The sequence below is a fragment of the Chionomys nivalis genome, chromosome 1 (genome assembly GCF_950005125.1).
Source record: "Chionomys nivalis chromosome 1, mChiNiv1.1, whole genome shotgun sequence".
Classification (NCBI taxonomy): domain Eukaryota; kingdom Metazoa; phylum Chordata; class Mammalia; order Rodentia; family Cricetidae; genus Chionomys; species Chionomys nivalis.
Genome location: NC_080086.1, coordinates 5,179,296 through 5,197,056, shown reverse-complemented (window position 1 = coordinate 5,197,056; position 17,761 = coordinate 5,179,296). Strand labels below are relative to the sequence as shown.

At 43.8% G+C, this 17,761-nt stretch overlaps 1 protein-coding gene across 3 annotated transcripts in view; it reads right to left on the bottom strand.

Moving 5' to 3' along the window:
• Kras (KRAS proto-oncogene, GTPase) overlaps positions 1-13,815 on the bottom strand; it is a 34,691-nt gene extending 20,876 nt beyond the window's left edge. For all 3 annotated transcript variants that reach the window (XM_057766196.1, XM_057766195.1, XM_057766194.1), the window contains exons 1-2: positions 13,618-13,815; positions 10,324-10,445 (exon numbers count right to left, since the gene is read on the bottom strand). In XM_057766196.1, coding sequence (XP_057622179.1) covers positions 10,324-10,434 — 111 coding nt within the window. In that variant the 5' untranslated portion in view covers positions 10,435-10,445; positions 13,618-13,815. The remainder of the gene's footprint in view (positions 1-10,323; positions 10,446-13,617) is intronic.
• Between the last annotated feature and the right edge of the window lie 3,946 nt (positions 13,816-17,761).

Sequence of the window (17,761 nt, the reverse complement as noted above, 5' to 3'; positions counted from 1 at the left end):
GGTTTTATCATGCATTTCTTTGAGGAATAATGTTAATTTTTGTATCTTCCTACTTCTGCCATGCCTTGGTTCCTTTGCATCTTTTTTATGTTGACTTGTATTTTTTTTTTTTTTTTTTTTTTGAGACAGAGTTTCTCTGGGTAGCCTTGGCCGTCCTGGAACTCTGTAGACCAGGCTGGCCTCCAACTCACAGAGATCTGTCAGCCTCTGTCTCCTGAGTGCTGGGATTAAAGGTGTGCACCACTACCCTTCTGCCTTCAAAGTTTGAAATGATAAATCACTCAAGACAACGCAACCTCAATGACCAGAACAATTTGTGGTTTTCTAGTTAACACAATTATATTCAGCACGCTCATTTTTTAGAATGATCAAATTGGGAAAGCAGGCAAAGGTAAACAGAAAACTTAAGCTAATGAAACTTTCACTGAAAGGGCTCCTATGACTCCTAACAGTAATGACAGCAGCCACCTGTACTGAGACATTGCAGGTACTATCTGTGCATTTCTTTCTTTATGAGTAGACCTGCAGAATGACCAGATGGTGTGTGGCTTGGGGATTTACTTGTGTGGTGGTCTGCTGTTTTCTTAACATGTATTATAAGTACTTTTCATTGCTTAGCAACATCTATCAGGAAAAACTATGAAATTTACTTTCTCTGCAAATAGTCATGCACTTTACATTATTACCTTCTCAAGACTTGAATCCATTAAAGAATGGTGTGTTCCATATCACTGTTTATCAGGGTTGCATGGTCAATTCTCAAACACAGCTAGCGATCGGCATAGCAACGTGGTATGACTAGTAACAGAACAGAACTAGGCAAGGCTGGAGTTGAGTGGCACATGTCTGTAGTTCTAGAACTCATTGGGAGGCGGAGGCATGAGGATCAGGAGCTGGAAGTCAGAGTCTATTGGGTTCAGTTCAAGGCCACCCAGCCAAGGCTACAGGAGACTCTTAAAAGAAAAATAAATAAAATAAAAAGAATTGTAGGCAGGGGGGATGTGTGAGATTCGGAGTATGTAAACAGGTTTATGAATTCATTCCTACCTACTCTGCTATACTCCCATGAACAGTCACTGTGATCCTAAAGATCACATTTTCTGCCAGGCATTACAGCTCCTTAATCTAAAACCTGTTCTAATATCTAATATATTGAATGCTCAAACAGTAAAATATGCACAAACATTCTAAAAATCCTGGAAACTGAAATCTGAAGCTGTTGTTCAGCTTTAGAATAATCTTTTTGCACCCTGTAAAGATGTGTCTTTGGTCTAATAAAGAGCTGACTGGCCAATAGCTAGACAGAAGAGGTCAGGCAGGACTGCTAGGCAGAAAGAAGAGATGAATCTAAGCATGGGAGAGACGCCAGAGGACATGGAGAGGAAACTGGGTACAAGATGGAAGAGAAGTAAGAAGTCACGAGGCAAAACATAAATTAATAGAAATTGGTGCATTTAAGTTATAAGAGCTAATGGGACAAGCCTAAGCTATAGGCTGAGCATTTATAATTAATAAGTCTCCATATTGTTTTTTGTGAGCTGGTGGCCCAAAGAAAATTCAATGTCAGGAAACACTTTTGGTTCCAAGCATTTCATGTAAGATATTCAATTTATATGCAGTTTGAAAACACACACACAAAAGTTCTGTTTCATCTTCTTTCTCTTCTTCCTTTGTCTTTTCTTTTTTTCTTTCATGAAACACGTGTGCTGGAAGCTGCTATATAGAACACACTGTTCTAGAACTCAGACAGGTGGTCTACCTCTGCCTCCAAGTGTTGGGATTAAAGGCATGTACTACCACGCCTGCCTGGTCCAGAAGGATCTCAAAATAAAAACCCACCTGCCTCAGTCCCCAAGTAAGAGAACTACAGGTGTGTACCAGAACAACCAGCTCAGCCTGTAAATGGAGGAAGTAGATCTGAGGAAAAGAAATCAATGCAAGTAATTAAGGAAATGAAAATGTTACCATTGAACAGGACAAAGTGCAGCGGCACCGTACAAGGAATGAAGTTTGCCTACATGACCTATATGATTCAAGAAAGATTGGGGGAGGTCACTGTAGACAGGAACAGAGAAAAATCTAGAAACACAAAACACACTATGCCGAGTACCACAAATTATAAGAGCTGTTACATCTTAGCTTAGGGGAGAATAAATAGCAGGGAGTAAAGCAGGACAGACAAGCAAAGCGGGTTTGCAGAGTCCTGCACACAGACTGCACTTTATTCTGTCCAGTTATCACTGAAATACTTCTAGGTAAGGGGCACTTAGATTCTCCATCCCGACTGCAAGCATTGTAACAAACTGTGAAGAGTGTTTTATATTTTTCCTCTAGTTGCTGCTTCAACTCCACACACACTCAGAGGAACCAGGAATGGTTGCAGGGGGAGCCTCCGCACCACTGGGTACATCTTGAGTTTTTAATTCCAATAGCCCCCAAATCTTTGTAGCAATTCTTATTATCAGGGATGGCAGCCACTTCTGGATGTTGCATACTACTCCAGTGCTGTCTTTCTGCTCTTTAGTCTTCTAGAACCTAACTAATTCTCCATATGAAGTTCTCAATGTGGAAATATCTACTGTACTTCTGACTCCAATAGCTGTTAAAGCAAAAGGGAGAAAGAAGGAAGTAAGGGAATAAGGAAATGGTTATGAGACAAAAGGGCGGCAGGGATAAGAAGACTGTCCGTCTAGCTGTGAGAACACTTGGCTGCACACCTGGCACAGCTGCCCTCACAGGTGGCTGATACAGCAGCTGTGAACATTAACTGGGCAGGTCCTTACAGAGTTAAACACAGGGCCAATCTCAAGAGAACTGAAAGGGATAGTCACACAAAAATCTGTGCATAAATATACAACACAACTATTATTCAACACAGCCCTAAAGGAGAATTCAAATGCCCATTAATTGATGAAGGGATTAACAAAATATGGTATGTCCATAATAGAGTACTACCCTACCATAAAAAGGAATGAAGTGCCAATACTGTAACAAGGGTAAACCCTGCAAACATGTAAAAATCAGACACAAAGAGCCACACTGTATGATTACATTTCCATATCAAGAATATGCACATGCGGACAGAGAGTGGAAGAAGAGTTGAGGAATCCTGAACTAGACAGCAGTGATGGCTGCAACTGAGGAAGGACTAGCCATTACTGACTACATACTTTAATAGGTTATTTCATTCTATGTGATTTTCAGCTCAGTGTTTTAAAGACAGAAACAGAGATGAAGTGTAGAGAAGATGGGTGTAATTTTAATTCCTGATGTTCATAGGTTGCCGTACTGGGTCTAACATAAAGACATAACTAAAAGGCAGGTCTCAGTGACCAGAACAGAAATCTAAGATAAAGATAGGCATGGAGTCTTTAGCTACAGGCAACTATAGAACTTTCCTTCCTTGTGGTACTGGCAACTACTTCAGCTCCCCATCTACTCTAAGCCATTGTTCTTTCCGTGGTAAAAATAGATATAATCATACACAGTACAAATATACAGGTAAGGGGGCTGGAGTGATGGCCTGGAGGTTAAGAGCACCAGCTGCTCTTCTAGAGGTCCAGAGCTCTATTCCCAGCAACCACATGATGGCTCACAACCTTCTGTACTGAGATCTGGTGCCCTCTTCTGGCCTGCAGGCAAAAGATGCAGGCAAAATAGTGTATACATAATAAAAAAATTTAAACAATAAAAAAACAAACATACAGGTAAGAATTAAAACCAAAAATCCCTTCATAAAATGAAAAGTGCTATAAAAAGTTAGCTGCAATTCTTTGTATAGTATATCAAGCATGTGACTACTGACCTGGCACTAGCAACTGTTCAGAAGCACATCTTGTCCTTATAGTGTCATGAGACATCTGCACTGAGAATGATCTTTGCAATTCTAGTTGCCATTTTAAAACAAATAGATCTGGACAAGTCCAAGGAAGGAGAGCTAAAACCAACAGTTCAGGGTTTCTATTTTTGATTGGCGAACAAGGATATTAAAAACTTTGTGTCCATGACAAAGTGTGAAATTACAAAATTCTTTAAAAGTAGGGATAAAGAAAACAAAAACTTATCTCCCAAATTCTAACGATAATACTTTAGAGAAAATAAAATGTGTGCTACTCCTAAAAGAGAAAACTACCATTAGTTCAAAAATCTCAGTAACCTCAAGGAAACCAGTTTTGAAAACAAGACTATCCAAAGACACGTATCTATGACTTTCTGAGGTCACAGGGCATTCTCCCACCAATTACTGCTTGTGTCAAGGTAAGACTACGAGGCTTAAAGGACCATGGAGCCAGCCTTAACAATTACAGATGCCATTGCCACCCTCTTGGAGAGCCTTCTCTTTACCTGGCCTTGTCAAATCCCTTAAACCAAGAGTTGTCCATACTGTGAAATCACTGTAATTGTAAAAAGAGGATATTCTAATTGTATCAATCTAACAATCTAAAACTTCAGCACTCTATCTCCAAATTCTGTTTTTGTCTCCTCAACTCCAATAGAATTTAATTACTTTTGGGGAATAAGTATGTGTATTCACTTTTAAAAATTAAATGATCACAGAGGATGAAGGAGTAATAAAGTCTAGATAAACAGTGTTCAGCACAATGTGGTGTGGCCCAGCCTATATAATGGACATTTTCCAATGTTAGTACATATACGCTTACTCAATCTTTTACAACAATTTGAAAACATAACTTGTATGGACAGACCATAATATTAATTTTCCATTAACAGACGTGTAGTTATTTTCATGTTTTAGTTTTTATTTTATATTGACGTATGTGGGGAGAGGCACGTGCACACACCTGAGAGTATGTAAGTAAATCATATATATACAGGTACCAGAAGAAGCCATCAGACACTGGAGAGCTGGAACTGCAATCAACTGTAAGCTGATCAATATAGGTGCTAGGAACTAAACCTGGGTTAGGTTAATAATCTTCACCGGCACAATAAACATTCTTGTTTAAAACATATATTTTTTAAAGATTTATTTATTATGTATACAATGTTCTGCCTGCATGTGTCCCTGCAGGCCAGAAGTTGGCACCAGATTTTATTACAGGTGGTTGTGAGCCACCATGTGGTTGCTGGGAATTGAACTCAGGACCTCTGGAAGAACAATCAGTTCTCTTAACTGCTGAGCTATCTTTTAAACATTTAGCAATTAAATCCACAGGGCAATTTCTGAGCAGTTGAATTACCTGGTCAAACGACATGCAGTTTTTATTTCGGTATGTATTGCCAAACTGACCATCAGTGAGTCTGATGAAGTTATGTGTACCACAGCATGCACTGTGCAGATGTCCCTGTATTCTTCCTAGCAATACTATCTAATATTAAAGTATGTGTCTGAGTTCTGTACTGCTTGGTAGTTTTTCTGTTTATTTAGGTTTTTTTTTTTTTTTTTATCAACTTGGCACAGGAAGGGCCATCTCTGGGAAAGAAACCTCAATTGAGAAAATGCCTCCATCAGACTGGCCTGTCAAGCAAGTCTGTCAGACATTTTCTTGGTTAATGGTTAATGTGGAAAGGATCCAGCCTGCACTATGAGTGGAGTCACCATAAGCAGGCAGTCCTGAATTGAATAAGCAGGTAAGTTTAGCCAGTCACGGAGAGTAAGTCAGTGAGCAGTACTCCTCCATGACCTCTGCTTCAGCCCCTGCCTCGAATTCCTGCCCTGACTTCCCTACATGATGGACTTTACTAAAAACTAATAACATTATCTAAGGCAGTTGCTATATCCATCCCTAACTCTCTCAATATTCATCATTATTCATTCCTACCAATTTTATTAAATTAAGATCACAATAATAGGGCCTGGGTTGCTCAGCAGTTAGCAGTACATACTACTCAGGCAGAAGACCCGAGTTCCGTTCCTGGCACCCATGCCTGGTAAGAACTCTACCAAGGAGCTTCATTCCCAGCAAAGAGGCAAGAAATTAATGCTCTCAAAGTATATAGCCTTGGATCAAAACTAAATTCTGCTCCTAAAATTATATCTAAGACAAGTAGGCGTCATGAAGGAAAGTCATCTAGCCTTTTGGCTCCTCGTGTTTCTCCAAACCTCAGGAAAACTTCATGGGACAAAGTGAGCTTTGAATAATATTTTATGAACTAAGGGATTCCAGGTTTTGTTAAAACCTATTCATAAAAATCTCAGATACACAGCCAACAAGGTTTTAAAATTCAGGTCTAAATAAATACTAAGTAAACACTCAATACTGATCAAAATACACTGCCTGGATTTTGTGGTTTTTCTAACAGACAACTGGTATACAAGATGGGAACCTTCACAATTTGTCATTTTGAACAAGCCCTTCCGAGAATCCTTTGTTGACACACAATGCTCCAAAGTCCACGCAGTGGCCCCGCAGCACAAGCCAGCAAACTCAGAACACACTGCAGCTTTAGTCCTCTCATCCAACAAGCTAAGCCCAGCAGCACTCACAAGGAAACGCAGTCTGTTCTACTCTGTCTCCCTTTGTCTCGTACATATTTCACCTACGTAGCTAGGACTAGGTAATATACATAGTAATCTCTGTATCAGTAATTAGCAGAGTAAAACTTACTTTAAAATGTAAAGCTATTAATTACACAAGACATCCAAGTAAAGCTGATAGATTTATAAACTGATAGAATCACAGGTTGTATCTATAGCTTAAAATGCAAAAAATAACAAACTTGAGTTTTCATTGTTCTCTATTATAAAAGCGAGTAAGTTACCAGCAGAGGGCACTCACCAAAGGGAGAAGAGCTGGTCACAGCTTCAAAGAAAACTCCCCAAGTTTTCTTCAAACAAAACTGCTTTTAAAATAAGACTATTTTCAAGTCACAATATTTTAATACACCTTTAGAGAAAGACAGCACAATGCACGGTAATCTAACTTTACAGAAGATGAACTTAAACCTATGTCATACTTGAAAACCAAAGTAAAAGTTCCTACTGGCATATGAACTTGATAATCTGAGCAATGTTTAAAGCTATATGCAATATACAAGACTTTATTTAACCTCAGAACCACTGATATTCTGGGCTAGTTAATTCTTTGCTATTTCTAGTTGAGTACTGTTTGAGGACTTCCTATGAGGTCGTAATAACCATGTCTCTCTAACAAGTTAATTATTTCTTTGAAAAACTTTAGTGGACTTCATAAAAGACAAAAATATTTCAGAACAGAAAAGGTGATTCTCATCTACACTGTGTCTAATGTTAATGTGTTTTAGGGTCATACCCATGTTCTTCTCTGTTATGTATCTTCCATAAGGTTGTCATCAGAAAATTAAATTCAAGTCATAGTATACTGATGAATAGTCTAGAAGATTATTAAATATTTTCATAGTTTGAAAGACAGCTACTTTCTTACTTTTAAAAAATACCATAGTGATCAGGCAGCAATTGCACACACCCTTAATCCCAGCACTCCAGAGGCAGAGGCAGGTGGATCTCTGAGTTTGAGGCCAGCCTGGTCTACAGAGTGAATTCTGGGACAGCCAGAGCTAGACAGAGAAACCCTGTGTGTATAAATTTATAAACTGATATAATCACAGGTTGTACCTATAGGTTAAAAATACAAATAACAACAAGTTTTTGTTGTTTTGTTTTTGTCTCAAACAAACAAACAAAACCCAAAAAGCAACAACAACAAAAATACAATAGTGGAAATCACTTGTTTTCAGAAAATTTAAGTTCAGTCTTACTACTAAGTAGCTAAATATCCTTAGGCCCATTAGAACACCTCACAAGTTTATAGATAAAAATCAAAATTTTCACAAATTCTAAGTCACTAAAATAAAATTTGGTGATACTATCATTTAAATTTTTAAAAACTTCTTGCCATTTTTTTTTTTTAAAGTAGAGAAACTAATGGAACCAAAGTACATGCACTTCACCAATGGGCTACACCTGGCCATCTTTTATTTTCCACTTTAAGATAGGGTCTGATTAAGTTGCCCAGGCTGGCCTTGCACCTCATCTGTTATGCAGGCAGGTCTTGTACTGGAAATCCTCCTGACTCAGAGTAGTATATGCCACCAGACCCAGCTTCCATGAATTTTCTCTCTGATCACATTTTTCATCAATTAAAACTTTTTGTAAAGTATGAAGCTGGCATTTTCATTTAATCAAGTCTCTCTAAAGTCTTTTTAGAAATGGACTACCCCACGAAACTACCATGTCCATTCTTTGGAGACTCACCACAGCTTGTAAGATAAGGGATAATCTGATGCTTTTCTCCAGAAGGCTAAACTACCTGGGGGAATGTCAGTTTCAAAGTTCACAGGTTATCAGTGCTCCCCAGAGTCAAGTCTTCTGGCTTGGCAGAAATCATAATCAGAGCAAGAGACTCAAATTTGTAAACCTTTTCTATTTTCCTTACACATAATGGAGTGCTAGGTGTATATTACTCTGAGCTAAAGGATTCCTAAACTATTGTATCCTGCACGTCTGGCCTCATGCTGTATATATATATCCATGAAGCTGTATGACCGAACAGGAGAAAGTACAATGGAATTGCTCGGATTTCCAAGGAAGATGATTACTTCTGCTGACATCATCTTCCAAATCGCAGGAAAACTTCTGCACTTTTCATGTCTTCTATTAAACTTCCTTTTACATTGGGTTTAAATGGTAGAACACACCGAGCAACCATGATTTAGAACATCATTCAAAATAGGTCAACTCTTTGATCTTCCTCAAAGAAGAAAGCAGAACTACCTACAGCACTGAACTGACCTGTCAAAATAAATGTATAAAGAATAGTACATAGGAGCTCTATATCACCAATTTAAATGTAAATTTGGAAACCAAATTAAAGTCAACTTTATGTTTAAGTCAAATCTTCTCAAATAAGCATTCTGCTCTATTTTTGGAAGGTGGTGTACTACTAAAACTATTTGACACTTCCTAACAGTTATTTAATCAACCTTCAATGTTCTAAGTTATATAAACATTTTTCCAAGTTTACCAATGTCCTCAAAACCCATCTTAGCTCAGTGTTTCTTCAAGACACAGAGAGACATAACAGGGCACTGACCTATTTGAGGTATCATAGCTAGAGATTCCAAAGCTCTACAAAAGTCTTCACAACTTTTTTTTTTCTTTTTAAACTGGCTCAGGAAACAGGAATGTAGAGGGCAGAGGGCTGGCCAGCACACCAGAAGCCCCGGGTTTGACTCCCCAGCACAGCCTGCTCCACAGGAGCACGGAGGCACAGTGGTCACTCAAGAGGTAGAAGCTGGAGGACCAAGACTTCAAGCCAGGCCTCAGGTATCTGAAGGTCCACCTGGGGTACAGTAGCACCTACCTCGAAAATCTAAAAATGGGACATTAGAACAAAGAATAAAAGCTTGGGACTGGGACATCTTCACACTGCGGTAAAGATGTCTAAGAAAAAATCTAACAATAAAAGCTATTTCAAAGGCTTCACTGATGTTAAATTTAATATATTTAGACCACACACATAAATGTGTGAATAACCTTGTGAGAAATGAGTTAACAAGCACAATTAAAGAACAGCTCCTCCCCCTGGTCTTGGAGGTTGAATAACCCCTTCTTTGCTCTGGAAAACTTAAACCTATTGCTAGCAATAGGACACATTACCTGATTTTTCATGATCTCGTCCAAGGTTTTAATTTTATTACTTAGCAGTTGGCCTTTAACTGATTAAGATTTTAAGAAATAAAAAATGTCTGAAAAATAATCCTGAAGATCTTACTCATCAAATTGTATTATTTAAATAACTCAACCATCAAATGATTTTATTTTTCTAGTATAACCAAATTTTCTCCATCACATCAAAATTCCAAGAAACTCAGAAAAATAAAATGCATTCAAAAGAATGACTTGTGCTGGGCATGGTGGTACACCTCTTTAGTCCTGCAATTGGGAGGCAGAGCAGGCAAGGCAGGATCTATGTGAATTCAAAGGTAGTCTGGTCTACACAGTGAGTTCTAGGATAGTCAGAGCTACATAGTGAGACCCTGACTCCAAAATACCACACAACAAAACAAAAAACCTTGAGGTCAAATGCAAATCTATTTTCTCAGCTCACAAAATCATAACATATGCTTATCAAAATGCAAATACAAGCACACAGTGGGCACCCTGGACCTTACTCTGTGACATTCTCTTGAGAGAAGTCGGGTTCCTGGCATCTATGGTTACAATCACTCAGTTTAAAGTCTTGAAACTAAAGGACATGACATAGAATTGAAAGAACATTCAGTGTAATTTTCTCATAAAAACAAAAGTGATCAGAGGTATCTTTTTATGCAAAGGACGACCGCCCTACACAAATCATAGGTAGGATATAAAGTGAGATTTACCTCTATTGTAGGATCATATTCGTCCACAAAGTGATTCTGAATTAGCTGTATCGTCAAGGCACTCTTGCCTACGCCACCAGCTCCAACTACCACAAGTTTATACTCAGTCATTTTCAGCAGGCCTTATAATAAAATAAAAATGTAACTAAATTAGAACATGTAGCACACAGGATTACCAAATACTCTTATCAATATTTTAACACTCACCTTTCTATGTAAAACTCTAAGGCATTGGGAACTCAGTGACTGCAGATTCACACAGGAGTGAGCTGTGCCTACAACCTCATCAACACTTAATAAAAATACAGGGAAACCAATTTCTTTGTCCTGTATTCATTCAGCTTGTTTGATCAAACAGCTATGGCTCTCAGAGGAACAGTCATGACCTCACTGAGCACGTGTACCCTGCAGAGCACTCCGTACCCTGGGACACACCCACAGAAGCCGCTGACAGCGATCCCCACACCCACCCTGCAGTGTTCCTTGCGGTCTGGATGTCCAGTTAGAAGCAGGCAGCCGAGAGTGTCTTTGTTGGAGACAACAGTTGCAGAAATCTCCCTGACAGGCAACAAAATAGGAGTCTAGTGTGCAAACTGAATTGTGGGCAAAAGAGAGCCTGGGTACTGAACAAACGTGGCATTTTCAAAGAGATACTACCTGATGACATCTTACCTGTAAGGTCCCTGTGGGGAAAACAAAGGTAAAGAGTAGGAATGCCTTAGGGTGTGGGATCACCTATTCCGTATAAGTGATCACATCAATTATAATCTATAATCCTACATGAGTACTAAAAAACAGTACCTGTGTACAAGAAAAATAAAATTGAGTAAAATTCAGAGATAAACACTACTTTTGGCAAGAGAAAAATATGATAGACATAAAGAGTTGCTCAGCAGGGGTTTGCAACTTTTACTCTGCTTACAAGACACTGTCTTCCAACAGGTGCAGGGACAACTGGCAATTTATACAGTTAACTCCCCCCCCCAAAAAAAATCTGTTATTTTTTTGTTGCCATTCCAAACTTTTTTATACAAAATGAACATATTCATTTTATCTCCTTTCCCTCGTAGAATACATATTATTACAAATAAAAGGGGCATGGATGTAAAAGAAAGGCAGTAAGCCACAATTGTAGAATAACCACATCAATGTATGTGTGTATAGTGTAAATAAACACAAACTACAGTCTACTTGATGACCAAGAATTATTCAGGCAGCCACAAAGAGGAAACAAATGCACTTTGTTTTTCCAACACACTGTCCTCACCTTGTGCCTGAGCCACTCAGTACCACAAGGTCAGGAAACCACTGTTACCAGACCTTCATCCCCTCCCTGCCTCCTCTGCCCCACCTATCCTCCCCTGGTCTGCCTAGAGCCATCCTGGGAGCCAGTACTAACACGACTTACCTGTTTGCCTTGAGTTTGATAACAGATGCAGGCATGGCAGGAAAGGAAAGGAATCACGTGGAAATGGGACCTCTGCCCCTCCCGCAAACGTGTGCTAGCTGACAGGGCAGTGGAGGGACCCCAGTGGGGCTAAGACTGTGTGTGCGGAGCAAGAGGTGAGACTATTGTTATCACAACTGTACTTCAGCCTTCTTGCTACACTTCTCCAAGTGCCGTGACATAAGATGCAGGTACGAGAGAATACAATTATCTCCCGTGAAGACATACAATTAAACAGGTTGCTAACATGTAAAACAATGCCACTCTATTTCATATTTTGCTTGAGAAAAGTTATTTTTCATTAAAAATGCATTCATGTGACAAACAGGCATGTTATTTCTAGCTCTAAATTAACTGAAAAATAAAAAAAATGTTATTTCTAATGTGGTAAATACTGGTATGTCCCCACAAAGGATTTTTGAGGTCCTCAATAATTGTTTAGGGGTGTAAAGAAGTCCTCCGGGCCAACTTAGGAGTCTACTGGGGACAGATACTAGATCACACGCGTGACTAGAGGCATGTCTCCTGGTACTTACTTACACACTAGTTTTTGCTGAAAATAAAAATTCTCAAGTCGGGTTTTTAAAAGCTAGTAATATTTAAGTCCACTAGAAAAAAAGATGTCTTACTCAAGGAAGATCTCATGCCAGAAAGACCCCCCTCTCCCGCCCAGTTACAAAAGGTAGAAAAGGGGTGTGACCGGGACTAGATTCCAATAATTTTGATAATAATAAAAAAAGGTGTAAAATGAAATTACTACCATCTCTTAAAGCCCAGGATGCCCGAGGATGGTTACAGTTTCAAAGTAAATGTACTGACACCAAGCACACTTTATGTCTATTGTGTGTCACATGTCGGGTTCGCAATCCGGCCCTCTGTCCAGGAGTGACACCAGACAGACGGCTAATTCCCAAGTGATTATCAGGAACAGGCCTTTCATTTCAACATGTCTTCTCGGATGATTCTTCCACGACAGACATAACATGTCATTCTGTTTTTTAAAACTCCTTGCCTTGATGAAAATCGAGCTTTCACAAGGCTGGCTCGAGGCTGGGGCTGAGAGAATTTCACAGTGGTCCGCCCGAAGGCTACAATGAACTCTGGAGTCAGATTGGAAAGGGCAAGGGACAAACCCGCCAGGCTGGAGGGGCCAGGACAGCAGGCGATTCAAACTTGAGGTTTCGAGAGCCGAGCTGCCGGCGCTCCCTCCACTCGGGGCCAGCCCCCTGCCTCGGCTCTCGCCGTTGCTCCGGCTCCGCACACACAAAGCCACCCAGACTTGCCGCATTAACTTTTCTGCTTTCCCCTGCGGGTCGAGGGCTTTCCGCGCAGGGCGTGGGCCACCTGTTCTGCCACCACCGTCGCCGCCACCTCCACCTCCTCCTTTGTGGCCGCGGCAATGTCACAGCCCAGACACGCGTGGGGGAGGGGAGCGGTCGCGAACCCGGCGGCAGATGCATATCCCCCCTCCCTCCCCCGAGATCCACCAGGACCTCCGGCCGCGGGGTGCGAGCACTTCCCGCCGCCACCTCCCCGGGGGCTCGCACCCGACCTGGGGTGTGTGTGGGGGGGGGCTCGCCCGACAAGTTGAGCCGAGCGCCGGGCAAGGATGCCGGCTGCAGCCGAGGCCGGGCTGGCGGGCAGGCGGGCGGGCGAGCGGGGAGGCCGGGGCGGCGCAGAGGAAGAAGGAAGGCTTCCCCCGTCCAGGAAGCGGCGGCCGCTCGACCTCGGCGCCCCACGCCCGCCTCCCCGAGCCGGCTTCATTCAGCGCCGCGGCCCCGCCCGGCCGGCCGCGCCGAGCTCGGCACCCGGGCAAGCGGCCCAGGCTCCCGCCGTCCGCGCCCTACCTCTCTCTCCGCGCCGCGGAGCCTCCGCGCCTCAGGCTCCCGCCGCCGCCGCCTCCTTAAGGCCCGCGCCAAGCTCGCTCCGGGTCCGAAATGGCGCGGGGAGCGGAGCGGGACTCCGGACCGGGCCGCCGCCACCGCCGCCGCCGCCGCCTTCCTCTGCCGCCCCAGTCGCCGCCACAGCGCTCGTCGCCTCAGCCGCCGCGGCCGCCGCCTGCCGAGTCGAGCCCGGAGCGCGCGATGGGCCCGGAGGGCGGGCGGGCGCAGGGAGGCAGGCCAATCGATGCGCTCGGCGCTCCGCCTCGGCCGCGCGCGGGGGTGGGGGCGGGCGGAGGCGGGAGCGCGGAGGGAAGGAGGGAGGGAGCGGCCTCGGCGCTGCGAGCCGAGCCCAGCGGGAGCCCGGGCGGGAAGCGGCTGCCGGGACGGGCTTAGGGCGGCGGCGCGCGAACGTGCTGCGAGAAGGCGGTGGCCCCACGCCGACCCCCGGCCCTCGGACTCGCTCTTCGGATCGCCTGCTGCTCCCCGGGGGCGGGCAGGCGGGCGCGCGCAGTCCCGCCGGGGGCGGACCCCCGCCGCTGCTCTCCGCGTGGTCGCTTGGCTGGAGGATCCTGAGCCTGCAGCCTTCTAACCCGGGCGGGGTCTCTCTAGGGAGACCCAGGCTGGCTTCCCGGTCCGGAAACCACAGGCAGAGCTGGGTTTGTGAGATTGCTCTGGCTGCACGGGGCAGTCCGGGGGGACCCCTCCGGACACGAGGTGCAAGGCGTTCGAACGTTCCTCGGTTCGCATCCAGAGCTAAACCGGGAGGCGGATAAACATGCCTTCCCAGAGACTGCACTGATACACCACCGAGGGAGTGCCATCGATGGAGGCCTGCAGAGCCGGGGCCGTGCCGCAGTGACTGCCCACCCACCCAGCCGAGTCTCTGCCGCAGCCACATCATCAGCCGCCCAGGAAACTGTCCCAGTAGATCCTTGAAATGATGTCAGCTGGCCAAGCTGTCACTCTTTGTACCCTGACCTCTTCCTCCCAGCACGAGGTGGGAGGCCCAGGAGGCGCCAAGTAACTGCTAAGTGTTTTTGCTTATAATGTTATTGAATTGTCACAACACCCTCACGTTAGAGTCATCGCCACTATTTTACAGATGAAGAAAGACATGGAGTCTACTTTCATACTGCTAAACTGAAGTACCCTACCTGTCAGAGTAGTTCAATCTGCCTTGAGTTCCCCTTTGGCTCCCATTGCACGTAATGTAAAAGCAAAATTCTCCTAAGACTCTGGCTGCCTTAGGCTATTGGCTATCTCTACCTTCTTCCTTGTCTCAAGCGTCGCACCTCCTTTTTCTCATGTATTCACCTTGACCCCTGTAAAGCTGTTCTCACCCATCTCCCGTGCTACCAATGCCCAGTGCATCCTCTTCTATCTTCGCCTTTAAGTCTTGTTTAAATGTCTTTTTTTTTTTGCCTTAAATAAGATATTCCTTAAAGAACATCTTCGATACTGTAGTTACCCCTCAATCCCCAAATACTACTTATTTTCCTCCAAAAAACTTGTCATTATTTGATCTGCCTTAGTATTTCATTTTCTTCTTGTTTGTTTGTTTGAGACAGGATCTCTATGCAGACCAGACTGGCCTCAAACTCACAAAGCTGCCTCTGCCTGCTGAGTGCTGGGATTAAAGGCACGTGGCACTATGCCCAGCTCTTTTTTTTATTTTCTCAACTCTTTTCTTCATCAAAGCATAAACCATGAGAGCAAGGATTCTGGATTGCTTTGTTGACTGCTAAAGTTCTGGTGCCTGTGACAGGACGGACACGAATAAGGCACCCAGTAAAGACATGCATTACTGGATGAACACTCTGGGCACCCTCTCTGGGACTAAATCCTTGCTTAGCGTTCTCTAAGCCTGTCACTGTCTGCCTTTATCACCTTACGAAATCGGCTTTTACACGCATTGAGGTCACCTTCTGATGAACCACATCCTAGGGTGACTAGAAAACTCTCTGCTGCATGATGAGCACTGTGAATTAGTTAGATTAATTTGTGTGCGTTTGAACACAGTTTTGTGTCCTACCGCAGCTGGATTCTGTGCTGCTTTAAGTCCACGGTGAGCCGTGTCTTTCTCGGCAACTGGTACTCTGCATCATAAGAGGACCGCAGTGCTCTGTGTAGCATTTCAATGCTGATTACAAAAATTCTAGCAGCAGCAGAAATCTAACCCATCCACAGGGTCTCAGTTGCCATCTTGGCTCACGGTTCCCAAAACGAGTCTGCGTTCCTGCTGCTGGTTTTCTTCTGTTACTGAGATAAAGCACTCTGACCAAAAGCAACTTAGAAGGAAGAAGGCTCGTTTGGCTCACACATTCAGGCCACAATTCGTCACTGAGGGACGTCAGAGCTGGAACTCAAGCCAGAGCTTGAAGCAGAAGCCATGGAGAAACATTGCTTGCCTGGCTCACCCTCAGGCTCATACTAGCTCCCTTCTGCTGCTAAGGACTGCCTGCCTAGGAATGATGTTGCCCACAGTGGGCAGTGGGCTGGACCCTCCTACATCGATTAACAATCAGCTTCAGACATGTCCACTTCCAGTCTGATCTGGGCAATCCCTTGGGGTAGGCTTGCCCCCCCAGACCACTTTAGGCTGTTCCCCATTTGATGTGGGAGTCCCCTTAATGAATAAAGAAACTGCTTTGGACTTATAGCAGGGCAGAACTTAGCTAGGCAGGGAAAACTAAACTGAATGCTGGGAGGAAGAAGGTAGAGTCAGGAAGAAGCCATGTAGCCCCACCCAAGACAGACTCCGGAACTTTACCTGGTAAGCCACAGCCATGTGGCAATACACAAATTAATAGAAATGGGTTAAATTAAGATGTAAGAGCCAATAAGAAGCTAGAGCTAATGGGTCAAGCATTGATTTAATTAATATAGTTTCTGTGTGATTATTTTGGGGCTGAGTAGCCAGGAAATGAACAGGTGACAAAGCGGCCTCCCACAACACCCATTGGTAACAAAAGCTGAGCAGGACAGTCCCTGCTGTTGGTCCTGTGCACCCCTCTCTCCAGCTTCACCTCACAGAGGTTCTCTCCCTTCACTCCCTCAGCGATTCTTATGGAAGCCGTGCCAGGCCTCTCCATCGTCCATGCTCGGATGTTTTCTTAGCATCCACCTTTCAGGTGATCTTCTCTTTCCTTCCTCAGTACCACAGAGTTGACAGTACCAGGGCCCGGGACAGGTGTAGGAGGTAGGGTGGGGTTTGGGGTTTGTGGTGCTTCCAGAATCATTTGCTGTCCTTGCAGAAATTAAAATTCCTAGCCCACCCCCTATGTGTGTCACACAGTTGATGTGAAGTAGATTAGAAACCTTCACTGTTAAAAAATCAAGGGATCCCAACCTGGCAGCTAGCCATCGGCACATCGACACTCAAGTTCTTGGCAGCCATCCTTTCTACGGCTATCTTCCCTTCAAGCCTAGTGGCTGCACTAGCAAGTCTACTTGTGAGTCTGTTTCTGTGCTCTTCCTGAGAACATACACACAGGCAGGCTCCGGGATCCCACAGAAAGGAAGAGGGACTAGCAGCAAGCATGACTGCTACTGTGGGCTGTTACAGAATATTTATTTACACTGCAAAGATGTGTCTTTGCCCAGGCACCTTCTGATTGGTTTAATAAAGAGCTGAATGACCAATAGCTAGGCAGGAGGATGTTTTGCAGGACTTTCGGGGACAGAGAGGACTCTGGGAAGAAGAAAGGTTGGGAAGCCAGCCAGATGTGGAACAAGTCAGACATACAGAATGGGATAGAGGTAAAAGCCATGTGGTAGAATGTAGATTAATAAAGAATAGAGGTTAATTTAAGTTATAAGAGTTAGTTGAAAACAAGCTTAAGCTAAAGGCCGAGCTTTCATCATTAATAATAAGTCTCTGTATCATTATCTGGGAGCTGACCATCAGGTCAGGGAGAGACTCGTCACAGTGGGCTTGCTGCGAGCTGTAACTGCTTTCTGCCCTCTACTGTTAGACTCTTCTGGACATGTGCACACACACAGCCTTTTGATCTGTCTTCTGACCATCACCTGACCCCTCTCCATGGAGCATCCTCTTCTGCAGACAGGAGTATCTTCTTATGTTTCTTGGGACTTTAGAAGGCGTGAA